The sequence below is a fragment of the Netta rufina genome (genome assembly GCF_964035555.1).
Source record: "Netta rufina genome assembly, chromosome: 15".
NCBI classification, from domain to species: domain Eukaryota; kingdom Metazoa; phylum Chordata; class Aves; order Anseriformes; family Anatidae; genus Netta; species Netta rufina.
This window is the reverse complement of record NC_140138.1, coordinates 9,226,179-9,252,596: the sequence shown is the minus strand read 5'-3', so window position 1 is coordinate 9,252,596 and position 26,418 is coordinate 9,226,179. Positions and strand designations below refer to the sequence as shown.

At 47.1% G+C, this 26,418-nt stretch overlaps 1 protein-coding gene across 1 annotated transcript in view; it reads right to left on the bottom strand.

The window, feature by feature from the left end:
* XYLT1 (xylosyltransferase 1) overlaps window positions 1–26,418 on the bottom strand; it is a gene marked incomplete at both ends in the record, with an annotated part of 184,071 nt that overhangs the window by 114,249 nt on the left and 43,404 nt on the right. Inside the window, 2 exon segments of the mRNA XM_084296227.1 lie at window positions 20,700–20,719; window positions 20,722–20,737. Coding sequence (XP_084152353.1) covers window positions 20,700–20,719; window positions 20,722–20,737 — 36 coding nt within the window.

Here is a 26,418-nt window from a genome sequence, read left to right as displayed (position 1 = left end):
GCATGGGAAGCAGAAGGCATTTTCCACAGGAAAACTACAGCTCGTCTAAAGCAAAACACGAGGCAGCAAATTCAGTTTGCAGATTCAGCAAATTCAAAGGGAGAAAACAGGGATGATTTATCTCTGAGTTCTTGCTGCAGTCTGTGGCCAGCTTTAGCTAAAATGCAATAAATGTCTAATGCTTATACAGCATCTTTCATCCCAAACACTCGACAACACACATCTCCATTGAAATATTGGACATTTCCATATTAACACAAGCAATAAATAATTTACACACAAAAAATAAACCATCTTTCTGAACTCATTTGGCAACCTGTGGGTGAGACTTCCCAATTAAGATGTCCCATACAGATATCAAACCAGCACTCCTCTAACCAACATTCCCTTTCTTAGAAAATCTAAACAAAATCTCAGCTATGCCTATAGCCCATTTCCATAGAGGAGTCTCCACACACAGAGAAATAAGAATGTGCTGCAATGTTAGATCTAGCTAAGGTCATGAAGTCTTTCGGATGGAGTTCTGGCAGCTGATAGTTTGTGTCCCACTAATTTTGTAGGTCAACTAATAGACACTGTGTTGCCAGACATTTGAGTACATGGTCATTAAGCAATACTTCTGCAAAGCCTGAAGAGCTTAGATGCTACCCATATGGTCTGCAACTAATTTTAGCCACCAGTGAAGCAAACGCGTGTTGCTATAATAAGAGATACAACTGCTGTACTGAGATGACACCATTAATTTAGGAACTACTGAGCAGGAGCTAGCAGTCCCTGTTATTCTGATTGTTCATCTGCAGCAATGAATGATTTGTCAAGTGAAGCACACTGGTTACTCAATGGCTTACAGATCAGGCCCAAGCAGCTTTTCAATAGCTCATGCACATCACAGAATTAGTGTGGCCTGCACTGCTGTTCAATGTGATGTGAAGAACTGGAAAACATGCACATGAAGTAGTGACAGAAGGTAGGAACATGAGAGGAAAGAAAATGAAAGCAGGTAGATTAAGTTTTTATCTGCATCAAAGATAAAACGCACGCTTCGCTGGGTTAGAAACTGGCTGGATAGCTGGGCCCAAAGAGTCGTGGTGAATGGAGCCAAGTCCAGTTGGAGGCCAGTCACTAGTGGCGTCCCCCAGGGCCCGGTGCTGGGGCCGGTCCTCTTTAATATCTTCATCGATGATCTGGACGAGGGCATCGAGTGCACCCTCAGTAAGTTCGCAGATGACACCAAGTTAGGTGCGTGTGTCGATCTGCTTGAGGGTAGGAAAGCTCTGCAGGAGGATCTGGATAGGCTGCACCGATGGGCTGAGGTCAACTGCATGAAGTTCAACAAGGCCAAGTGCCGGGTCCTGCACCTGGGGCGCAATAACCCCAAGCAGAGCTACAGGCTGGGAGAGGAATGGTTGGAGAGCTGCCAGGCAGAGAAGGACCTGGGAGTGATGGTGGATAGTCGGCTGAATATGAGCCAGCAGTGTGCTCAGGTAGCCAAGAAGGCCAACGGCATCCTGGCTTGTATCAGGAACAGCGTGACCAGCAGGGCTAGGGAGGTGATCGTCCCCCTGTACTCAGCTCTGGTGAGGCCGCACCTCGAGTACTGTGTTCAGTTTTGGGCCCCTCGCTACAAGAAGGACATCGAGGTGCTTGAGCGGGTGCAGAGAAGGGCGACGAAGCTGGTGAGGGGCCTGGAGAACAAGTCCTACGAGGAGCGGCTGAGGGAGCCGGGCTTGTTCAGCCTGGAGAAGAGGAGGCTCAGGGGTGACCTTATCGCTCTCTACAGGTACCTTAAAGGAGGCTGTAGCGAGGTGGGGGTTGGCCTGTTCTCCCACGTGCCTGGTGACAGGACGAGGGGGAATGGGCTCAAGTTGAGCCAGGGGAGTTTTAGGTTAGATGTTAGGAAGAACTTCTTCACTGAAAGGGTTGTGAGGCACTGCAACAGGCTGCCCAGGGAAGTGGTGGAGTCACCATCCCTGGAAGTCTTCAAAAGACGTTTAGATGTAGAGCTTAGGGATATGGTTTAGTGGAGGGCTGTTAGCATTAGGTTGGAGGTTGGACTCGATGACCTTGAGGTCTCTTCCAACCTAGAAAATTCTGTGATTCTGTGATTCTGTGAAAGCTAAAAGAAGACAATTTCAGATTAATTTTAAGTGACTACAGCTAACTGACATCAAATCAATGATAACTGCTGCTCTGTATTGGAGACTGGCTACCCACGTAGCCTCAACATTGCTGTGTCCCAAAGCGTGCCAGACATCAGAAAGCTGCAACTGTCCTGGCACCTGCAGAACAAGCTATGCAGACAACAGATGTGATACAAACGCTCAGTGTTCAGCTTCACAACTGCTGGGAGAGTGGCTGCCAGTATCAGGTAGCACGTAATGTGCTGCTGCTGCCAGAAAGTCCTGCCACCTGCATAGTTCACATGCTCTCTGCATCCTTGAGCTAAGCCTGGTAATCGCTGCTGATGTCGTTCTCAACTGCTGTTTCCTTCCCAGCCACTTTTCTACTCACCCAAGCAATCCACATGCTGCATTTCCTCACTGCCTGTTGCAATCTGTCTACACTGGCAGCGTCTGTGTGCCCCGGCAGGCCACCAGCAGTGGTTCTTCAGCAGCTGAGCCATCGCTGTGCCTCTCAGTGAAAACTGCCTGCACTTCTTAGTAATTCACCTTCCCAGGAGTGTGACAGAAACATGCAATGCTGGTTTCTTACATGGAAAGCATAAGGAAGTCAATTCATTCTCACCACATGGCTAAGGCTGGTTAAATAGAAAATAGCATCAAAAGGAGTTACTTTCCAGCAATTATTTACACACCTAATGAAGGCTATCTTCACCTGATAACCTAGCAGTAGCTGCTGAGACAGCCATGTGGACAGGAACACGTTAACTTCTCCATTCTTATCTCCAGCCATAACCCACCTTTGTTTGTCCTTGACAAGCTCTTCAGATCAGGAACCATCTCCTGCGCCATGCGCGGGTGCCTCCTGCGCACCATGGAAATGACAGAACATTACTGACCAGTGAACACCAATTCTAAAACCTTTCTTTTTTCAAGAAACATCTCTTTGTAGTTGATTTAAAGTTTTCCACAGAAATTTCCACAGGCTTTCAGACTCCCACAGTGAACAGACCTAGCAATACAAGCAATGAAACCTCTTTCTTAGATTAGTTTGGAAAATTCAGCAATTTGTTAGCTTCTTAAGAAACTAATCACACAGATACGCATTTTCTTGTGCAAATGATGGGAATGTGAATTATGTTGTACGTGTATTCTGATATACAGGAAGAACAAAACAAGGTAAGAAGCAACTGAGACGAGCTGTAAATTCTATGTAGGCATGGCTCTGAATTCCTGTTGTCATTTGAAGGAGCATAAGGATTCAATTAGAACTAATGAATGATAGCTCTTTGCTTTGCAGGTTTCTAACGAGTCAGCTATTACAAGAAAGCTTTTTAACTCTACACAGAGACTTTTTCAAATAAAGTTTCTTAACACAGAGAAAGAATTAATCATATCAGTCGCAAAAAGGCCAAAATAGGTCCCAAAGCGTACTGAAGTTTCAAGCAAGTCTATGAGATGCATACCTTGAAACCCTATCTGTCTTATTAACTCATATAAATAGATATATCAAGGACCCAGGCTATGAAGTCACCTGCAAAACCAGGAGGGAAACAGATGTATGACAGCACTACAAATCATCCTTTAAGTAGAAGGAATGTGGGAAAACCCAGAGGAGAAAGGATTGCTCAAGTGCTATTTCTTCTGATTAGCCCGCTTGACGAGCTAAAACTATATTCTCATATTGCTGTTACTCCTTACAGCCTCAGCACAACAGCCGAGAAGCCAGCTCTTTGCGCAGTGCTGGATGCAACCCTGTCCTTGGCTCGCCACTCGCTCACAGCCACGGGCTCTGCCCGTGTTCTAGCACTGTGAAGACTAAATTCATGATTTCCCAGTATCTAATTTTATGGCTTTTTCAAACCATAAAATAAATGAAAAATAGATTTAATACTTAAGAAAAAAACTTCTATGGTTAGAAATTCTAACTAATTTTAAACAAACAAACGCTATATTTTCTTCCAGTCTTAATTGTATGTGAAATAGAGATGACCATATCATGATTTCTATTTTTATGATCTGGGTTTTTTTTGCATTTGCATTTCACCCTTATTCAGATGTCAGAAAAGACACCAGGGAGTGACACATCCAAGGGATCCCACGTTAGGTAATAACAGTTACACCACTGAAGATCTGTACTCTCGTACCGAAGCCACGCAGGTTATAAGACATGAGCTCATTGCTGTATCCTCCAGTTAAGCAGCCTGCCAATTGGACCTCACCCCTTCTTTCTTATTTGTTTCAAAATACCCTTTTTTTTAGCTGGTATTTTGAGCAGGGGCAGACCTAAAGCTGTCCGTCACCTGAGATGGAAGTAGAGCTGTGACCAGCATGATACGATAGCAAAGGAAATTATACAGCAATTATATGACACTCAGGATTTTAAGATCTAGTACGTCATGAAACGGCCAAAGCACAAACACTGAGCAGATCAATGTAAATATTTTCAGAGCTAAGGAAACATCTCTCAGTACTAGCAGCAAACAGGAGACCAGAAAGATTTCCTTCGCTGCAGTACGCTTTTGGGCTGATGATGTTCGCTGCTAATTTTCAGAGTACAGAAAAGGAATTCTTCCCCACGCCTACCTGGGAGACTTTGCTCAGCATCCTGCCCTTGCTGAAAGAGTAACGCTGCTTTCCTGCAGTGGCTGAAAGAGCGGCTGTCTGCGGCTCTGCTGAGGTGCCATCGCGGCCTCCTCCTGTGCCCTCGCACAGAAATCCTTGAACCAGCCCCGGGCAGCTCTGCACACACAAAAGGGGCCTGTGCCGGAGCACAGAGGAGCTTTCAGCCCAGGCCACGCGGCGAGTGGGGCCGGAGCCCGGCGGTGGCCGCAGGAAGCCAGCGTCTCTGCCGGCCTCCACACAGAGCCACCACTGTGGAGCCTGGGGAGCCCCGGGCACCGGGCAGCTCTGGGAAGGCAAGGAGGGCATCCCAGCTCTGCTGCCACCTCTGTGTGTGTGTCCCGGCCCTGCTGCCACCTCCATGTGTGAGGCCCAGCACTGTTTCCACCTCCATGTGCCCACAGGGAAAGCTCCGTGCCACCAACACGCTTCTGCAAGGAGGGGCTGTGCCCTGAAAGGAGCCCTCTGACACCCCCGACTGCTCCTGAAACCATTTGGAAATTCACGCAGCGCTCAGCTGTTTAGAGAAGGGACATATAATAAATAAATTAATAAAATAAAATAAATAAATAAATAACCTTCTCTGTCAGGGTGGATTTTCAGCTGGTATATCAGGGAAGCCCTAAGCTCAGGAAAGAACAGAGCTTAAACTAGAAAGATGCTTGGATAGAGTCAAGAGATTTCCACTTATTTCACTCTGCTGTACGTTAGGCAGTTGCTGGTGAGGAAGAGGAGGCGGCAGGGCCCTCCTGGCCCCGCTGACAGGCCCGTCGGGCTGCCACAACACTTCATGGGGCCACAGCACCTCCGGGGAGCCTCCAGGACCTCGCTGGCTTCAAACACACGCCCACGCCTGGAGGCAGTGGCTTTTCTCAGTCCTGAGCCAAAATTTTGGGGTACTTCATGCAACAAAGCACCACAGAGCTCTTTCCCTGCAAGAATCCCACAGACATTCCTGCTATTTAAGGCCTAATTCGATTTATTTGGGAAGACTCCTGTATGTTTCCAAGCTGCAGGAGCTCACTGCTGTGAAGGCAGGGGTGGGGTGCGTGCTGGCCAGGGAAGGAGCTGGCTCTGGGGCTGCTGAAATCATCCCATCCACACCCTTAGGGCTGCCCACAGCTCAGCAACAAGCACAGCACTGCCTGTTCAGAAGGAAAACACAGGATTACTTTTTTTCAACGAGCTCTGCAGAAAGTCCCATGGCAAGGTGTGCATGTGAGTGATTCAAAAGAAATGTGCTCCGACTCCAATGCGGTTTTATCTCTAAATAGAAATTCTGCCAGTTGATACAGGCGGTACAGCCTGAACTTAATAGTCTAATGGAATCAGCTCTCTGGAGTCCCTAAGGATTAGTGGAGACAAATTATAATGAGCACATCAGTGGCATAATTGCACTGCAACCCAAGAAGAAGAAAAAAAAAAAAAAGAACAGAAAATTTCGTGTTCTTTGTTGCTGACTAAAAAAGTCTTAAAATAACATAGTTGCAAAAAAGTTTAGGTGGCCTATTACTGCAGATGTCTTGTTCAAGATTTGAGATTAGGGAACAAGAATTTCCTCACCCAGCTGTCAAAGCCAGAGATGAAGGTTCCTCCTCCTCCTCCTCTCTGCCGGCAGGCTGGACTGGCCACTGCTGGGAGCGACAGGAGGACCTCTACAGCAGTTATGCAATCAGCGCCTGTATGGTAATTAGTTACTTAAAATACATGCTCAGAAACGTTTTCCTTACTAACAGCCACAAAACAGTATTATGCAAGGGCAATGAAGCCGTAGGTGATTTTATAGCAAACGTAAAGCAGGTTTTATGGTCCAGCTATTTAGATGCACTGCTGGTGAGCCTGAGAGGGATCAGAATTATTTAACTTTATATGCATGTGTGTATCTGTACACATGAATGTATATATATAAACATCATTAGTATCAGTCCACCCCTCCGAGGCATTCCCAAGGTATCTCGCAGAGGTCAGACAAACACCATCCAGCATGTTCCATCAGATGGGACATGTACCAGCATTTGCTTCCCACTGTCCCAAATCCCTGCAATTCCGTCAGACCTGCCTAAGCTCAGGCCATTTGTGCTCTGCTGGCTGCCTCCTGGATTTTCTTCCTCCTCATCTTCTTTTTTTTACCTTTTTTTTTCCCTCCTCTTCTTTTTCCGCCCCACTACTATTTTCACTACTGCAAACTAATTATGAAAACTCACATACAGAATGGAGCAATGTATCAGAACTGCATTCAGGTTGTGTGTGTGCAAAGTAAAAGAAAAAAAAAAAGCTATTGGTTTCATACGCCATCCAGGGAAGAAAGGACCGGGACCTTGCAAAAAGGGGCTTCAAAACCTAGCAGTTCTAACCTAAGAGCACAATATGACTGAACTGGCTAAAAGCGTTCCCTTCCTTTGGGCAGCTCTGGGTTCAGTTTGTAGCAGTGCTCTGCACAACATGAATTCACAGAATCAACATAAATTTATAGCAATGAGGGCATTTATGTTTACCATATGATGGATCTATGTCTGACACAAAACCAGTTATAAAAGCTAACGATCCCTTATCAGCAGAGTAATCTGCTGCTCTTTATTAATTGCAATCAGACATTTCAGGGTTTGTACTTCTGAAAGAAATTCTGGAGTGTGCCAAACTGAAAGGCAGGGTCTTAAATCTTTTCCCTTTAGAAGAAATAAGTTTCAGCAACAGGAGCATGTCTTGGCTTAGCTCTGAGCTGGAAGGACTCCTGTAGAAACCTGAGGCTGCTGTTTTCTCTACTGTCCAATTTTCCGCCCATGTTCAGCTCATCCCAGTGGCTTGAGCAGTCTTTAGCTCCTGGTGCTCCTCCTCAAAGGCTGCAGAGCCCCAGACTTCCCCGTTGTGTTCCCAGGCAAATCCTCTCCCAGGTCTGTGCCTGCCCTGACGTGGACAACCCGATCATCGCCGCCAGCTCTGCTGGGGACACTTGTGCTGACACTCTGACAGGTGTCATCAAAACACATAACAAGTTATATCAAGTACCCTACAGAAACGTACCATCAGCCAAAATACTCACTTTTCCACAGTCTGTGACTACAACCATCGCTACAACAATTACATTTCCCTACAAGTGCTCATTTTGCACTCATAAACGCTCCCTTTACACCGCATGACTGACCTTAACTCTGCATTTTCCAAGAGTTTAATTCCTCTTTTTCCCACATGCAATGACACTTAAAGCCAACTCTACAAAGGTATTTAGGGACCTAAGGATAATAACTGGTACCTCAGCAGGTGCCTCAAACCCATCAAAGCTGGCATGGGAGTTGTGCTTTATCTCATTAAGTATTTCTCCTTTGTCTTTAAATGCCTAAATGTCACAACCTGTTCTGAAACAGATCTAACCCATATGCTTGGGCAGCAATGTTCCTTGCGTTCCCATTACAAATGCCCCACTGCAGAGTATCTCTGAGCCTCAGAATAAAGCTTAGATGAACTTCGAATAAAAACCCATTTCTTTGGGAAATAGTCTGCAATTGATTGTATTTGACAATGCACCTGCTGAGACAGAACAAATGACCCTTCCCTAAGAACTAGACAGGCACTAGCCTCAGTAACAGCAAAGCTTGTGTTAGGGCTTTGCAGAGGATGGAGTCTCTTTGAGATCCCCAAAGGCGTCTCTGTAACAGAGCCTGTTATTCTGGTGTTTTCCCCCAAAACTGAGCAATTAAGATGTCCCAGAAGCACGGTTATAAACCAACTTTACAAAGCAATCTGCACTTCATGGTAGCTGCTCTTTATCATTTTCCAATCAACACTAGTTGGCTTCTAATTGATTTTATATTATGTCCCTTACCAGAAGTAAGAATATTGTGTTTACTAGGGCAGCACAAAGAGGGCAGGCCTATTCTTACTGCTGTATTTAATGCTGCTGCTAATCATGGAGATTAGACTGAAACAATTACAACAGCTAATTAAAGAACAATGCGGTTTTTGGCATCTTTTCTCAGACGGCACTATTGGGAATTCCTAACTCAGGCAAAGCAGGGATAATTAAAAATCGAGCTCTGGTTTCCCCTGCACTGGCAGCTGGATCACGCTGATTAAACTGCAAATAAAACACATGAAACCAACACTTTGTAGTGTATCCAATTTCACTTAAAAGGGTCTTTAAAGCTGAATCATAAGCAGAGAAACAGTGCACGGCGAACTATTTAGCTGAGGCTGGCTGTGCACTCCTCCCCGCATGTGCTTGCTCTCCCCTGCGCAGCGTGCGGGACGCTCGGCACTGCAGGGCCCACGAGCTGCTCGTGGCCCTTCCAAAGGCACCTTGCTTCGAGCAGATGCCGCGTGAGCACCAGAAGCAACCGAGCTCAGACTTCAATAAGGACACGCAATTCTGAATGGCCCGTAAGGACAGCAGCTCTGCATGCAGCACTGACAGCTTGAGCCGCTACTGAGGGGTGAGACGGGGCTCGACCCCTTCCCAGGCACCCCCGGAGGGGCCGAGCAGCTGGCAGCAGCAGCAGCTCCTGGAGCAGCCCCTTTCTCATGCTCAGACCACGGCACCACCTCAGGTAAAAGTGCAGCAACCCAGACAGACTTACATAGCTTCGTAATGAATATAATAGAAATAATGATGTTTACTCTTGGCTAGCATTTGCCTATACGCTTCTGCCCTCACAGAAGAGCAGTGAGAAAACAAACAAACCTAAAGAGCGAGGCATGAAGGGTGATGCATGAACACCAAACGCCTCGCCTTATGCTCCTCTTGGTGTTTAGAAATCTGCCTGGAGGTTGTTCCTGCCTGTGCTCTCTGGGCAGGACTTAACACTTCGTTAAATAGCAAGGAGATACCGCTAAGATTTTGAAAGTAAAGCCAGGAAGTTTTACATGTTTGTGGCTCTGCAGAGGAGCGCCAGTATTAGATCACTGACTGATCCCCCATCACTGCACATACCTCGTGCCATGCTGATGTGGGGGCGTGACGGGACCACGGCTGTAACCCAGGAAGTGCACCACATTGCTTCTGAAGCAAAATCATATTAATAAAAAAAAATACTAAAAAATAAGTTATAAACAACAAATAAAAATAAAAAGCACAGAAACCACGCACTCAACACCAGCAATATTTATGGCAAAGGAAAGTGCTCGAGGAGCAGGGTGCTGCTGCCCCAGGACCCAGGGGAAAGCCCATCACCAAGGGGAAGCTCTCTAGGACGAGGCCTCTCAGTGTCCCTGGCAGACACACGAAAGGTTGGGCTACATGGCAGCAAATGTGCTAGGAGAAATTTTTACAGAGACCAAGGACGGGGGAAATACACGTGTGTTCTACCTACATGCAGTCATACCATACAGGAGGCCCGCTCTAACCAGATGTCCTGGGACCAATTTGGAAGGCTGGGTGACTTCTGGAGCCAGAAGTACGATTATAATAAAGATCCCTGTGAAAAAGCCCAGCTGGAGCAGCCACACCTGGGAGGAAGCCATCAGGTGCTGAGGAAGCGACCAGCCCAGGCATGAAGCATTATAGGCAGGCACAGGAACCACCGCATCCCCACCTCGCCTCAGTACATGAACGTGGTGATATTGTCACAGCAGATTTTCAGAATCTAAGGCTCTCCAGGAGCTCACCAGCTGCTTTGCCCAGAGCCATCCCGAGCTGTCACCTTTTATTCCTGCTGCCAAAGCCAGACTCGTTCTTTGCACATGGTTCCATTTCTTCAACCAAATTTAACTAAGAAGCTTCAAAAATTATTTAATTACCCTCCACTGTGTACAAGTCAACAGCAGCTGTCAGTAAGAGGCAGACGTCGCCCCTACAAAACCAAGCAGTGCAAGTGACGATTTGACAGCAGCTCCAAGCCAAGAGAAGCCCAAACTCCACTCCCCGAGGTCAGCGTACACCCATGGGAATCTAAGTGGCCTTTCACTTGACACAGTACAGGCTTGCAGATGTGCCAGGGATGGAGCTGCGATGGAGAAATCTTTCTACAAACCCTTTTTCAGGGCACCGGAGGAGGAAACCCTGGTTTCAGTTCAGCCCACAGGCTACAAGGACAAGCGGCTGCTGAAGAACCGTGCAAGGAGAAGAGGACCAAGAGGCTGTATGAACAGGGTGACCTGGCTGGCAGCTCACAGCTCAAAGACAGCACTGAAATGCTTACCAACTCTCCTCCACCTGATAAACAGGGACTGATAACAGCTGCGATGATTCCTTTCTGTTAACCTCCTTGCTCAGATGTACACACACCTGGTTATGTAGATGTGAGATATCCTTCAAGCTAGCTGTTGCTTACTATCACTTTTCTCAGTCTCCAGTTATGAACAGGAGTCGAAGTTTTGCTCTGACATTCCACAGTGGTTCTCCATCCCTGAGATGATATCTCATGATTAAATGAAATTCTGGCAAAGAATAGCAAAGTGCTTCACAGCTATCCTCCTACAACGAGTACCTTTATGTCTTCATATACCTGTGTAGAAGTAATCTATGCAAATTTTTTCTAAAAATAAGTTACTTTATATACACAAAATGATGCAAGTATAATTGTCCTTTCCAGGCTACATTCCAAAACCCATTTTAAACTTGGAAAAACTATTAAAGTGCGATAGCTGGAAAAAAACTCTTAATTTTTTACTTAGTAATAAATGCTCGAAAGGACTGCAACATTTTATAAGGTCATATATAACACCAGCTACAGCACTATGGTAATTTATTATTCAGCTTCTGCAACAAATATAAATCCTTGAAATGCACATGGTTAAAATGCGGTTTAATTCTTATTATCTGTTGGCTTTGACTCAAAGTTCCTGCTGTGCGTTATAATGTTCAGACGGTGCGTATTTCCTGCGACTCTTTAATTAAACCTGCACCGTGAGGCTTTGCCTCTGGCTATTGGTGACACTCGCTGGCAGCTGTGTTTACAGAGATGCCACCTACCAGCCCTGAGCTCCGTCCCAGCCTTGAGCCTGAGCTCTAACCCCCAGTGAGCTGCGCCCTACTGGCACTTCCCAGGCTGAGGCTGACCGCTCCCCTGGGCAGACATTCAGTCTCTGCTATGGCGTAGTTGAGGTTCCTGTCAAAAACACGGCAATCAGGAGACTGAGAAAATAAAACTCCTTTCCTAAAAAAAAAAATAAATAATTGGGAGGGGAAGGGATATATTGATAATTATGACCAGGAGCCAGAAGCACACATGCTATTTCTCTGTTAACTGGATGCATGCCTACCATGTTCCCAAGGCTGGACTGGAAGGGCTCTCCGAAATTTGCATGCCCTCATGACCGCCACTGCTCACGAACCCCCCTGGTCTGCCACAGGGAGAAAGACTGAGCCTCTGGGACTTCTCTGGCACGTGCACGTGAGAAAAAAATCCTCAAATCTCTAAAAGATGTAACTGGCAGGAGCAGCTTTTCCTACTCAGCTCTACAGATCTCAACCAAGAGGAGCCTGCCTACACGGGTGAAGGCAGTTCAGCATCTTCAGAAACCTCCCGGCCCTTCTGTGCCCAGCAGCTGCTCTCCCATGCCTGTGACCGGCTTCATGGGTCCTGCCCCCCCCGCAGGGCGCGCCGAGGCAGGCGCTCTGAGTGCAGCTCCTGCCCCGTGCCGACTCGAAGTGCGTGCGTCTCTGAAATTCATTCCCTTTCAGCATTAATGCTGATTAATAATTAATCCAAATGCCTATTAAGGCAGCAAAAGCCATTTCACTGGAATCATAAGCAAGTGTTTTTGCAGCAAGGGCCAGAGCCAGGGAGCCACCCAGGTGACATCTTCAGTTTGAAGCACACCGAGGCAGCTGCCCAGCCTGCACGCCTGAGCGAGGGCTGTTACCCAGCTCTGCCAGGTCTTTTCCCGTGTGGAAACACACGGTTATTGAAGACTTTAAACTATCTACTAAAAACAACAGTTTTGTAACTTACAAGACAAGCTGCAGGCCTAATTTCAGCCCAAGTCCTATAATTTTGAATCTGAATAGAAAAATACTGCATTCTCCAAGAAAATAGCAGGCACAGAACTTAGCCCTCACCGTACTGCTTCAGACGTTACAATACTTAGGTTTTCAGGCACGTACCATATCACAAAGACAGACAATAATAGAAATAAGGACATCAGGAAGGTGTTCCAGCGCAGCCAGCATTTTGTTATCTGTAAGGAACAAAATATGCTGCCACAGAGGGAAGACAAACATTAAGCAAAAGAAATCGCAGTTTAAAAAAACCCTCAGATAATGGAAAACACCAAGCTAAAAGTTAAAGCCAAATAAAGAATATGAAACCGAGGAGACAAAGCACGGGTGGTCACAGCCATGACATTTACGTTGGGAGACAAGAAAGGAGGGCAGGCAGGGCTAAAGGAAGAGGACAAGGACACCAGTGAAACAGTCTTATAGGAAAAGAGCATCCACACCAGATAGCAACCCTCCCTCTTTGTTGACCCTGTAGAGTGTGCTCGCCACACTGGTGATGCTCGGACTTGGGCTCCTCCCACCTGCCCTAAGCCCACCCCAGGGCAGCCAAGGGATGGCATTCCCCAGCTGGTGCCAGTATTTGGTGTCTGAGTTTGGTGCTGCTCCCAGCAGCAAGACTCGGCTGGCGGCTTTGGGAGCATCTTCACAGAAATGGGGCTTTTGAAAACACACACCCTAATCCTGGAGCCGAACGGATTTGCTCAATATGTGGGAGTCTGGTTTGGAAAGTCACTCAAGCTAAAACAGAGCAAGAATTCACCTTGGACTGACAATTCTTGATTAACTTCCTCTGCCGGCACACCTAGCGTAAACGGGATGCTATTCCAACATCTCCCAGCTCCCTCTGGAGTAAATGCAACGTTTAGTCAGGTTCTCATGATTTAATGACATAACCTTCAGAGTGAATTTTCACACAGTGGTCAGAACTGCCAGGGGCCCAAGGAACATTCCCGATAGTGTCACTGTGTGTGTGAAAGTAAAGCCCAGCAGCTCGTTAATAACTTCTTGTACAGCGCAGTAAAGGAACAGCTTCCAAAGGGGCATGCGCACCTTGATCTGCTCCACGCAGAGGATTATTTTTTTTTTAAAGCTGGAACCAACATTTATGAAAACTATTGCTGGCACAAGGCGAAGCAGCAGGAAGTTTACGTGAAGATTTCCGTACATAGTCTAAGCACAGACAGAATTAACGAGTGCCTGGAGCATGAAGGAGGTCTCTGTCCCCCCCGAGCTAGCTCTGCAGAAGTGACCAGTGCTTCGGAGTGATGGCAGGGACGTGCAGGCCAGGAGGCAGCCTCCCACCTCCCCATGTCACCAACACCAGGCATGCACTGAGCTCCCTGCTTCCCTCAGAGACCGGGCCCAGCTGCTGAGTGCCCTGCAGCAGCTCGGTGCTGCTGTCGCTGCGGCCAGGCCAGACAGCGAGCGTGGGTGGGAGCGCCTCGATGGTAGCGCTCGGCCAGCTGCAGATGTTGCTCCAAACAAGAGCTTCCTTTGAGTTTAGGTTTCTCTGAAGTTTTCAGACTCTCAAAGCCACCCTTTATAAACAGGCCAGTCTGCCTCGGCTCAGCAGGAGCGTGACCGTAGATAAATAAACCATCGTCCCTAAACCTGCAACCCCCCAGCCTGAGGGCTGGGCAACTCCTCCTCTGTGGCACAACCTAGAAAAATCTATCGGGTACCTTTTAACTAAACCCTACCATGATGAAATAAGTTATTTCCTTATGAACAGCCAAGCGATACACGTGCAAAAACCTCCCCACAGAACCAGCTCACAGCGGGTAACAGCACTTGCACTGGGCCAGCGCTTTTTGGGCCAGGCTAACGAACCGAGGGGAGTGAAATTCCATGACTTACACCTCGTGCCTGGCAAAAAGGGAGTCCTGCACAGGGTGACACAAACGAGGCCAGGGCAGGGTGGGTTCCAACTTCTGTTCGTCATCAGGATCTAAAAATTGAGATCAAAATCCCACGGGTTTTATGTCTCTGTGTCAGTTTTAAAAGGTAGGACTACAAAGAATACAGTTATGTGCTCAAACTAGAGAAAAAATGAGTAAGGAAAATATGTCAGTCATCAGTTTGATACCTAAAAAAGGCAACGACCTCCATTTACCCCAGGTCTGAACCACCCCATGTCGGTGTTTGCACAGTCAGAGGCACAGGGAGCAGACCTGCACCAAGGTTACCACGAGCCGATCTGGCACTTGCTGATAAAGTGTCATTTATTTGTTATTTAAATTATCTTATGATTTTTTCTTCTTTTTTTTTTTTTTGGCCATTGTAAGCCACTCTGTGCAGCTATGAAGCACCGTGACAGAAGTGCCAACAAAAGCCCCAAACTCAGCCCCCAGACGGGAGCTCTGGAAGCGGTGAGCGCGCTGTGTGCATCCTGCCTACCGCCCAACGACACCGCGGGAAGGCCACAGCCAAATTAGCATCTAGGTAATAATTCATAACTAATTAACTTAGTGTCATTTTATAGGCACTATGTGCTTGCTCTTCTAGTATCATGATCTTATTATTAGAGTTTATTAACATTGTTGTGTTTGCTGGCTAAAACCTCCAGCATTAGAAGACTCATCACAAACAATTACAGGAGGCAGGTAACATTTGTGCATAGGAGAAAGTACAGTTAAATGTCAAAAAACACAGAAACAAAGGAAAAATAATAATAAAAAAAAAAATCTTCCTGGTTCCTGGGAAGCCATGGAATAATCTGTATAATTGTAAAAAATACTGCACAGAAACAGTCCTGCAGCAAGTAGCAGGGAGCCCACTTCACTGATGGGCTTGTGTCCTCCCGTCCGGTCCCTGCTGCCTATGGAGATGGGGTCCCTTGGGGGTCCCACCTCCTGGGTACACCCTACCTGTGTCCCAAAAAGAAGCAAGCCTTGGGGGCCTGCTTTACTCCTGGTCTCCTCCAAGGAAGGACAGGAGCGCTGCCTTTGGGTGATAGGCTACGCAGCGAGCAGGCACGGCACAGCTCTGAGATGTGGCCATCTCCCACCCTCGGCATTTCACAGCGTGACAGATTTCCCTCATCCCGTTCAGAAGCCGTCAGCTCTGTCCACGCACACAGTATAAGGAGCTTAGGCGATAATGCCAGGTCTGGCTTCAGCTCGGGAAGGCAAGCCCCAAATTCGGGGCGCCTTGTGCCACGGCAGGGAAGCGCTCCATCAGCGGGAGGGCCAGCTAAGCCACGATGTTCCTGCTGGTATTAACAGAGGTTCGGACCAGCAAGCCCCAGACTTGGTGTCTCGTTACTGAAGAGCAAATATAGGGAGTATTTTGTGTAATCAAAGGTTATAAGCTTATGCCCCAATTTGCCAGGGAAAAGCGTTTTCTGACAAAAATCCCACCACTTCCAGGGATGCTCAGCTAGGCTGTGACAACTGACTGTGCCACTCACCAGCCCCCTGCCTCAACAGCATCATCAACTGAGGCAATAAACACTGCTGGAAGTCAGACCACCACCTAGCTGTTGTCTCCATGATCTTGCCTTGGCTTCGGCACTGCAACCTACCCCATCGCAGTCCTTCTTGTGGCCAGAGGGCACCTCTGTACCCCCAGGGGCTGACCAGCCACTAACAGGCCTTTATTGCTAGCCCATGGCCCCGTGAAACCCTCTGCAATCAAGACCAGCAAATTCTGAAAATGAGGCAAAATTACAGCAATTGGGAAGTTTTGCCAAGGAGGCTGCAAAAGGAAGGTTACTGTGAAAAACTACACGAGGTGTCTGCAGCAGCCTGGGCATACAAGCAAAATAACCTTGCTCACACTTAGTCCTACTTAAATAATCAAGAGCAGCAGGTTTAGAAGTAGGTTCTCCACATACTGTGGTCTCCACTACTTGAAGAATTGGTTAATTATGAAAAGAAAAAATCACCCATGTGTTACATGAAAGTGGACGTAGCCACTTCAAAGTTGCCCTACCTACAACATTTTTAAGTGGATTTGGAAACGCTGCATGTAAAACACAGCTGTGAATGTCTATATTTATCCAATTATTATCTATTATTAAGAGATTATTTGTGCATATTGTGGTTGTTCTTACTTTCTGTGCTGTGTTTCACTACCCTAAAAATGTAATTATTACTTTAAACCACTTTGCTACACAACAGCTATTAATGCCATGCAGGTCTAATCCCAGAGTAACCAGAGGAAGAAAAAATTGCAGGAAAAAAAAATAATAATAAAAAAATCACAAAGGCCTTCTCAGCTCCATTTACCTATAGCTGTTACAGAAAACGAAATAAAACGGGAACAGGGCTTGTGTTAGGGCACTGTTTCAAGCAAATCTCAAAGCAGAAAGCACCAAGAAGGCAGCGTGCAGGGCGCTGCACAAGCAGTAACACCAGCCAGTGGTGTCCACACGTGTCTTGTTGGCTTCTCACCGAACACAAGGAGCCAGCTCCTCTGCAGCATGAGCTGCGCTGCTCCATGTACACCAGGAAAGCCCCAGAATCGCTCAACAGGGGACCCAGGCTGTTGTATGAAGAAGACTTCCAGAGATAAAAACATACCGTAAAGTGCTGCGAAGGAATTTTATTTCAAGGTGAGAAATGCAGGGCTGATGCACGGCAGCACTCGAGGAGAAGCCTCCCTGAACCAGCAACGCTCGCCTGGGAAAGGACCTTGAATTGCTCCTGCCTTGCTGCTCGGACATGGAGGGATGCACAGGAGAACGGAACAGCTGTGAGCATCTTAGCAGCCCCTCAGTTTTTAGCCACTGTGTTCCTGGGCTTATCCTTGCCCAGATCAGTGCATCTGATTATTAGGCACTGCCAGCTCAGTGATGTGATTGCACCAGGGGTTTCTGTAGGGAGCGCACTGTGAGGATTTTAGTGGTAAGCCCATGCAAATCCACTTGTATTTTCATGTTTCTCTGCAGGCAGCAAAACATGCTGCTCCCTCTTTACTTGGACAGAAGAATGAGAAATCCTCAATTAAAGCGAGCACGGTCACTGCAAGAAACTGCCAAGTTTTTGCCAGGGGCCATGTACCCACAGGCATTTCGGCACCTTACTCACTTCAGAGCCGTATGAAATTGCTTGCTGGGCACTTGCAAGAAGTGCCCGGAGTTTGTTGCTGCTGTTCAAAGCGGCCACTTCATTGTGAAGTGCAACACCCACAAACAAGTGGCACGCTGTGAACCTTCCCTTCTGAGTCGTTTATTGAATTAAGCCAGAAAACTTGAGAGAGAAGAATTATGGGATAATAAATAGCTTTTAATACAACAACATTTTTTCCTTACACAAGGCTCTCCAGGACAGGAGATTTTTTGCTCTTAAAAGAGCTACCTCTTAAAAATAAATAAATAAATAAACAAAATGCAGTGTTAGGCAGGACAGTAACCAGCAGCCTTCTCCCCCAGCCCCTCTGAGGGCACTACCGTTAAACACACATTTTGTCTGGGGGTGCCCAGTGCCTGAGCTGCCCTCCCCAGAGGCAAGAGGCTGACTCCACAAGCTCAACATGCCTGTAAGCACAGAAGGGATTAAAAAAGGAACTTGGTTTTGCCATTTCACGGCATGTGTATTGCTGCACGTCTTCAGCCATCAACATCTACTGCAGCACCTGTATTCAGGGGAAGAAGTCTTCAAAGCATCCTACACACGGATCCTATGCCAAGCTGCCATCCTCTCCTGCGCCCCCTGACCCTCCCCAGCTAAGGTCGTTCTCCAAGTGCAACCCTCCTGGCTTTGCTTCCCCAGGCACAGCATGTTTGTTACACGCAGTGCCCACCTTTGGATTCCAGCTTACTTGGGGAACCTTGGGATTTCACATTTTGGCAGCGCTGGCGAACGGCGCACATTGCTTTCAGCAAGGCGAGAAGCCAGCAGCTCCCCTCGCTACGAGCTGGCCAGGTGAGATCGCTCTCTGGAAACCACAATTTGAATCCCCCCTGTATTTGAATACAATACTTTGCTGCATCTCTAAAAGACAGAAGTAAGGGAACTATGCAAAAACTGAGTTTACAGACACTGTTTTATCCATGAAGAAATATCAAAGAAAAACGCTTGCTCAGCTCTCAAGTGATTTTTGCCCTGCTCACTCACACACCTCTACAGGGGGATGCACAGACGCCTACCTGTTGGGTGAGCAGGCTGCGAGAGCACCCCTCCTCTCTTTCAGATCACCTGCAGCCATACTTGCAAAATACCCAACAGTTGTACAGCTGAGCAGAAAACTAGGGAAAAAAGTGGAAATGATGAAAAATTCATGAGAAGACCTCCGGAACACTGTCCCCTTTGAACACACAGCATGGGCTGCAAATGCCAACACTGCAAACACCAGCCAAACGCGAGCCGAGGCAGGAAACCCGCGGGCAGTGGAGACAAACTGTAACGAGCTGATTCATCCCAGCCCCGTGCAGGAAACCACCAGAGCAGAGAAACCGCTCGGCAGCCCTCCCAGCACGCCGCACAAACAGCGCTGCGCTCCTCTCCCGTCTGTCCCCTAGAAAAGGAAGAGAATAAAACATGTGGAGATACTTCTGCAAACGTGGGGATTCTTTGCTAACCGCATGGTTAACATCCTGTTCGAGTCGGCAGAACAGGGAGGCTGCTGAGGTTATTTTTCACACAACGCTTTCACAGCAAATCCAACAGACACTTGCAGCTAAGGCCGAACCCTGAACTGCTGGCTTGGGGGGTACGGACTGAAAACAACACACGCTGCTCATCTGGTCACATCAGCTGATCTTAAAGATACTGCTAGAAACCAAAATCGTGCTTTGACTTCCATCAAGGACACCCAGATTTGCTTTCATCTCACTGAGAGAGGCAGAGTCCATCCCCTCTGCATCCCGAGGGCACTGCAGGGTCCCAACACGCAGCCTGGAGCCCAGGGGCACAAGCTCATCACAGGACACTGGTAGCTGCTCCCCTCATCTATCTCAAGGGCAGAAGTGTGCAGCTTTCTACAGAAAGTGGATTCAGCAGTGGACGTAGCTTCCAGTGACAGCCGTTTCTGGAGCCGCCTGGCAGTGGTGCCCACAGCCTCGGCCCTGAGGCCGGGCAGCAGCAGGACACAGCGTGCTGGGGCTGTAACCTGCTGCAGCTGCTGTCCTCCCTCTCGTTTCCTCCTCCAAGTGTGAAATTCCCTTCTCTCACTTACGTGTGCACCCCACGGCACTGCTTTCACTGGCACAAACGCCCGTCCTTACAGCACTTCGAGTCAGTCATAAACCAGCCTGATGGTTACTGCGCATTGCCAGCTGTGCATCACACACAGGTTTGTGCTTCAGGACGTGCTCTGTGCTCGGATACCACTTTATAATTGCACCGTGTCATCCTTCCTTGCCAGTTTTACTCAAAGGCCCGGCTCCGACGTGAGGTCCATAGAAGATGTAACAGGCTTGCTGCAACAAATACAAAACAGGTAGAAGTTTTCCTCAAGAGAAAGCCGTCAGAAGACAAGGATAGAAATACTTGTGCAGTCATCACGGGACGCTGGAAGGAGAGGTTCCAAATAAACACTCGTCTTCAGTATGCAAGCACCACTGCCTCTGCTGTCTCCCAAAGATCAGCGAGAATGGAAATCAATGATGCTGCCTTGTCAGAAAGCACATCACAGGGACTCTGTGAAATCCCTTCTGTCCCTTTGACCTTCTCATGCCAGGCATCTCCAGAGATTCAATGCCATTCATTGTGTTGTCTACACAGGAAGCCTGCAGCACAATGTTATTGCAGAGTAACACACGCAGCTGGGATCCTAACGCTCACAAGGAAGCTGAGGATGCAAGAAACAACAATCCAATGAACGGATGCTGGCTCTGCCTTGAGGACTGTATCCCCTCTTCTAATAAACAAGATCACTCTGCTGCTGTCCAGCTGCAAACCAAGGCCTTCCCCACCTCACCATCAGCCCGTACTGTTTTCTGTAGAGACTCTGGTTCTCTTCCTGCCCAGGCACTCCTGTTGGGAACTACAGCTGCTGCTGTCACGGTCCCAGCCTCCCCAAGGCAGCAGCACGTCTCTTTTTGTCTCTTGCAAGAAGTGGGGGGAATGGTGCTAACTAACCTGAGTATCCAAACTTGTTAGGGACTACAAGGTTGAATCTACAAAAGAAGCAGACGAAGAGCCATTACTCTGGAATAGAAGCAAAGAAGGCATTCTGAGGCATTACTGGTCTGAAGTGGCGATGTCAGGAACATGCTTGAACGAGGATGACAGAGGTTTCTTTCACAGAGGTCCTCCGTTTCCAGACATCCGACCATCACACAGGAATTTCAGGATCTCTGCAATATTTTGGTGAACGAGGAAGCTGCACTAACTGGCACAGATCAGAGCTTGTTAGCTACAGAACAACTCAAAGCCACACACAGGCTCTTGCAGCTTTGATTTAATCCCTTGTTTTGTTTCTTTATTAGCTTACAATTGATTGGTGCTCCTCTACCTTAAGGTGTAGAGAGATCAACTCTCTCAGAAAGTTTTACTTGATAATGGTAAAACTTTTGATCTTGGCAAAAACCTTTTCCTCCCAACAGCAGCAGTTACACTGCTGTTTTGTTTCCCATTAAAATGCCATCCTGATGAAAGTCTCACCCCAGCTCTGCACATAATACCCAAGCACAACGTGCATTTACTGTAGTCTAGCATCTTCTTTGGTGTCAAAATCTGAGCCCTTAACTTGGCTCAGCCAAAGGATTCAAACCTTGTTAAAGAGCTTCTAAACACAAAAGCACAAAACTTGTCTATTTAGCCAGTTAATTAAGAGGTTAGAAAGAGATAACATCCCTACAGGAGACTCAATCATTAGTGTTCTGGGATTAGTACTCAAACAAAATCTTTAACGGGAACATCTTGTAAAGTAAAATGGACGTTTAAAATCTCAGTCCTGCTGGTCCAAGGTATTACTGCAAGGTCTCGGTTTCTACAGCATCCTGCTTAATTGGAATGCCTAACAAAGTGGAACAAGGTCAATGATGCTCTCTCTTTAATCTATCACATCTGTCGAAATTAGACAGCTTTAGTTTAGCAGAGTAAATTCTCAACTGTCAGATTATCAGGCTCCTGAGACTAATTTTGGGTTTTAATATCCCCTGATACTCAGGTCGTTGTGATTCTCTCATTGCCTAAATCACAGAATAGAATGGGGAAAAAATCTGGCTTTCCTCCAAGAAAGTATATGTTCTCTTTTACTTTTATTTGTACCTATAAAGCTGCTCTCGGTTTAATATTCACTGTACATACACAAATGAAGAAACAAGCTATCAGCCCAGAAAAGAAACTCAAGGAAGAAACAGGCTTTGAATGCCTCTGTACACCGTTCCTCCATGCAACACGGGATGGGCCAGGCAGCACAAATCGTTCCCAGCTGAGAAAAGTCCGTAATCACAGCTGTCATATCTCTAACTTACATTTAATCTTTCATCGACGTGTTCTAACACGAGGGTACCATTATTTTACACGTGCAGTGGATATGATCTGACAACTGGCCAAACGGTATCAAGATCAGGAGACTCAGAAACCTCAGCAAAATCCAAATATCGTGTTATCAGCTAAGCTCGGAGAAAAGTCATCTGAAGGTGAGAGAAGAGGTGAGAGAATCTCGTCTTTGGATGGCTTTACATTTGTAAAGATAAATGATGTCAGCACTCCCAGCCCTCCTCTTACAGACATAGCAGGGATAAACTCATTCATTCTGCAGCTGGCCTCTGAGCGGTGCTGGTTGGGTCATAGCACTGCTCCGCATTGTCCCGCTCGCATTGGTATCATAGCAGGAAGATCACAATACCAGCAGGTGCATATGGCAGATAGAATACAAAATGTGCTTAAATAGTAAGAGCAAAATACTACTTTAACAAAGAACGGCCCAGCTGCACAGACTCCCCTTTGGGAGATCATCTGGATTTTCTCAGTCGCTGCCAATTTGATTGCAGACAAAAGCTCTTTCAGCATGCACTGCTCATTTCCAAATGGTGTTATTTCTATAAGAGGAAGCAGCTACTGTATATATAAAACATCCTGGAAAGAGCAGGAGATTCATGTAACAGATAAGGCTTCAGACTATTTACAAGCCAGAAAGACAGAGTCCAATGTTTGCTGAAGAGATTTCTTTTGAAAATTACTAATTTCAAAAGCCTTGAAAAAGAAAACTGTAAACAAAAGCCAGGTTTTGAATAACATTACTTCACCACGTGGAACACGGTGCATCAGCAGCAGCCCGTTAAACTGTGATGCTACAAGTTCGTCCTGTTCGTTTTCCTCCTCCTAATTTTGTCTGTTGTTCTTATTAACTTGTACCAATTTCTGTTATACACAACCACAAAGGGACTTACCTCCCCCCATGATATGAGTCTACATCACTCATACATGACATGCTGCTCTGAATTATCTCAGAAAAAATAAAAGTATGAGCAATGTGGCTTTTATGGGCAAAAACAGGAACAAAGCAGGTACATATTTTTGTTTTCTTTTGCACATCCGTGACAGACGCTTCAAAAAGGTCTTTGCTTTTACAGAAAAAATACTCCATCACACAGCCGAATTCATACACATTTCAGAACCACGAAGTGCGTCAGACACTTACTTCTGTAACAACAGAACTTACAAATGAAGCTTAAACAAGTGCACGAGCATGGACTGGTACCCAAGAGCCTCCTCCAGTGGCCTAGCACACCCCCAGGCACTCCCTGCCCCACTCAGCAGCATTGCAGCAGGCTGCAGCATGCCCAGTTTGAAGCCAATGAAGATCACCTCCATGAGGATGTGGCACCAAGTACCACTGTTACTATAAAGTAGATTTCAGCTGAAGAACTCTCCTTACAGCGCTATAGGTACTCTATGAGATTCCGGCTGCTTTGCCTGCTCTCCCATGTTGACAGGCCCTGCTAGTTACAGCCCATGCAGTGAAACAAAGAACATGAGGAGTGTGCTGATTCAAGCAGATGAACACTGAACACAAATCACCCTTATTAATTCATGCATTCCCTCACATGTGAAACACTGTAAACCCTTCAAGGCAGGCATTCACTTCAATCTATGCAACGTGTATTTTTCTTTTCTTGCATTGCCACAAAGAACAATGCAGCTTTACTACTTTCCAGTACTTGTGATTGAAAAATGGATAGGTGAGTACTCAGTTTTTTCAATTCCTCACAGCTTAAGAAAAAAGTATCAGGCGATTTATTAATTATGACAAAAATATTTTCATAATACTGGCATGGGTTGGTAGTGTTTGATAGAAAACTGTTCCTCAAAGCGTAGGAACTGAGCAGGTGGAGTGAAATACAAGCAAAACAGATCCGTTAGCCAAAATGAAAGTTGTAAAACAAAATAATTCAAGGCAAAGCAGATGACTCAGCCCAAAAGCGGATGACAAGCGTGGCTGGAAGCCCTGCCCAGCACCGCCGCGCACCCACCACAACACCCGGCTGTGTGCCACCCCCAGCTGCACTGCCGCTTCGGTAACACCACCGGGTAGGGCACAGTGAGGAAACGGCAAGCCGCATGTTGCATGGCGAGTGGCTGAGTGCTAAGGGCGAGGTGACGAGGACCACAGCCCTCGCCTGGCAGCCCAGCCTTGCTGCTAGGGCCGCAGCCACCCACCGGCCCCTGCTGGCTGCCGCAGAGAGCTGATGAGGGAGCCGGGTGCTCCCTGCGCAAGGTGCCAGGCTCGGGCAGCAGTTACCTGTCCTCCTGGGCTCCTTCAGCCCCAGCTCTGCTTTTAGTTTGCTTCGTGAAACACCCAAGGCACTGGGTGGCACGGCTCCCACAGGTAAACCCAGGAGGGCTGCAGATCTCCCAGCCTCTGTGCCTAGTGGAATGATGCTCGTGGTCTGCAGCTCATCTCCTTCATCCCTCGGGTGTCACCAATGTGGCCCGGCATGCTGGAGCACCAGCGTGGCCTGCAGTGCCAGGCAGCAGCACCAGAAAGAGGTAAAACAAGGATGCTGACACCGAGATGAACAGTTTCATCAAATTTTAGGGCTCAGTCTTTAGTAATCAGGATTCAGCACAGCTCTAGCAGTAGGTACAACCACCTGAAGGTGTCTAGTTAAAAGCAGACAGCTGTGAGAACAAAAGCAACACCAGAAGGGCGTGCTCAGCAGTGCCTCTAACTTTTAGATCCCAGCAGTACAAGCTTTACCATTACAAGAAACCAGGACTAACAGCTTTAAGGTTTATCTATATTCTAATGCGTGCAGTATGACAGGCAATTAACCTTGCTGCAGTCGCAATCCACACATTTCAGAGCCAAGAGCCTAATTATGTGAATTTGTTACTAACAAGTGTACGGGACTTCAGACAGCGTTTCATCACCCGAGACAGAACTCCCTCCCCCCATAAGCATTGGGCAATGGAGGATTAAAGGGCAGACTTCATTTTCAAAATTACTTCTCCCATAATAACGGAGGAAGTTGTTAGTAAGATGAATGAACAAATATACAGCTAATACTGGGAGTAGGTGAAAGTTTTCAGGCTTTTTTTTTCCTGTTCACCAGTAATATCAAAAACAGAGGAAAAAAGATTGCATAGCCTATGTAGCCTATGGTTTGGAAGTGCCCCTTTCGAACACCACCCTACTGCTTCCAAATTCTAAATAACATAGAAATAATGAGTGGGTGAGTTGCAGAAATCATGGTTCAGCACGGTTATGCACTGGGCTTTTTAGAGACAAACCTGCAGGTCAGACACCAAATCCGTTTTCTACTGAATTAAAATAACAGTAATAATTGAAATAAACCCAGCAAAAAAGTAAAATGCATGCTCTCTCCTCGCTGTAGGGACCAGTGCCTCCCAACCTGCAGCTGCCACTTGGGATGACCCTGTTAAAGGCAGCCCCAGCCCCAGCCCCAGCCCCAGCCGCTCGCTTCCTGCCTGGGGCACAGCAGCGTGCAGAGATGGCCCTGCGCTGGCGCTGCCTGCCAGGCAGGAAGTTATCTCACCCCTTGGACCCAGCAGAGCAGAGGATTTGAGAGCTGCAGTGGTTGCTAAGATGACACCATTCACTGCAGACAAAGAGGCTTCGTTCTAGCTGCTGACAGGGGAGGGGGGCGTTAAGATAAATGCATTTGGGGGGATAACATCCCGCAATGCCATTGTACAGCAGGAGCTGGAAAAGGACACTTATTCCAAAACAATCAGCTCCTTTCACTAACATGTAGTGCATTTTGCCTGTACTATACTTGTGGGTGCTCTGCTCCCAAGAAGTTAGAAATCAGCATCAAAGGCTACGTACACTGAGTATTTGCTAACTCCGTGAGAGATCCCCGGCCTACCTGCAAGGCTGGTAAGAGCACAGCTGCATGCCGAAGCAGACCCGTTGGTTTTTACTTTCTGGCTATCTCTCAGCACAGAAGCATTATTGTACAAAGCCTGCTGCTTGTTGGGAAAAAACAGCAATGTGGAAATATCATAAAATATTTTCTAAAAGAATCAGACAGCAAAGGTCAGATTTTCCAGAAACGACAGCGATTCACAAAGTCACAAAAAAATCAGGCTGAAATTGTTCTGTTACACAGCACACTGCCTCCAACCACAGCCCACCTCAGCACAGGCTCCTGCTGGCTCAGAGCAGGCAGGACCATGGCACCTGCAGCAGGAAGAGATCAGCACCCCGAGCACAGAGCAGCACAAGGACGAGTCGGGTAAAGCAATGCTGCACCTGCAGCAGGGCACGGCAGGACGTCACTGCAGGGACGTGAAAAACCCATTGATTGCTCGTCTTTCCATACAGGTAAATATTGAATCGCTGGGGCTATGACTGATTACCACACTGAAACAGCAACAGAAG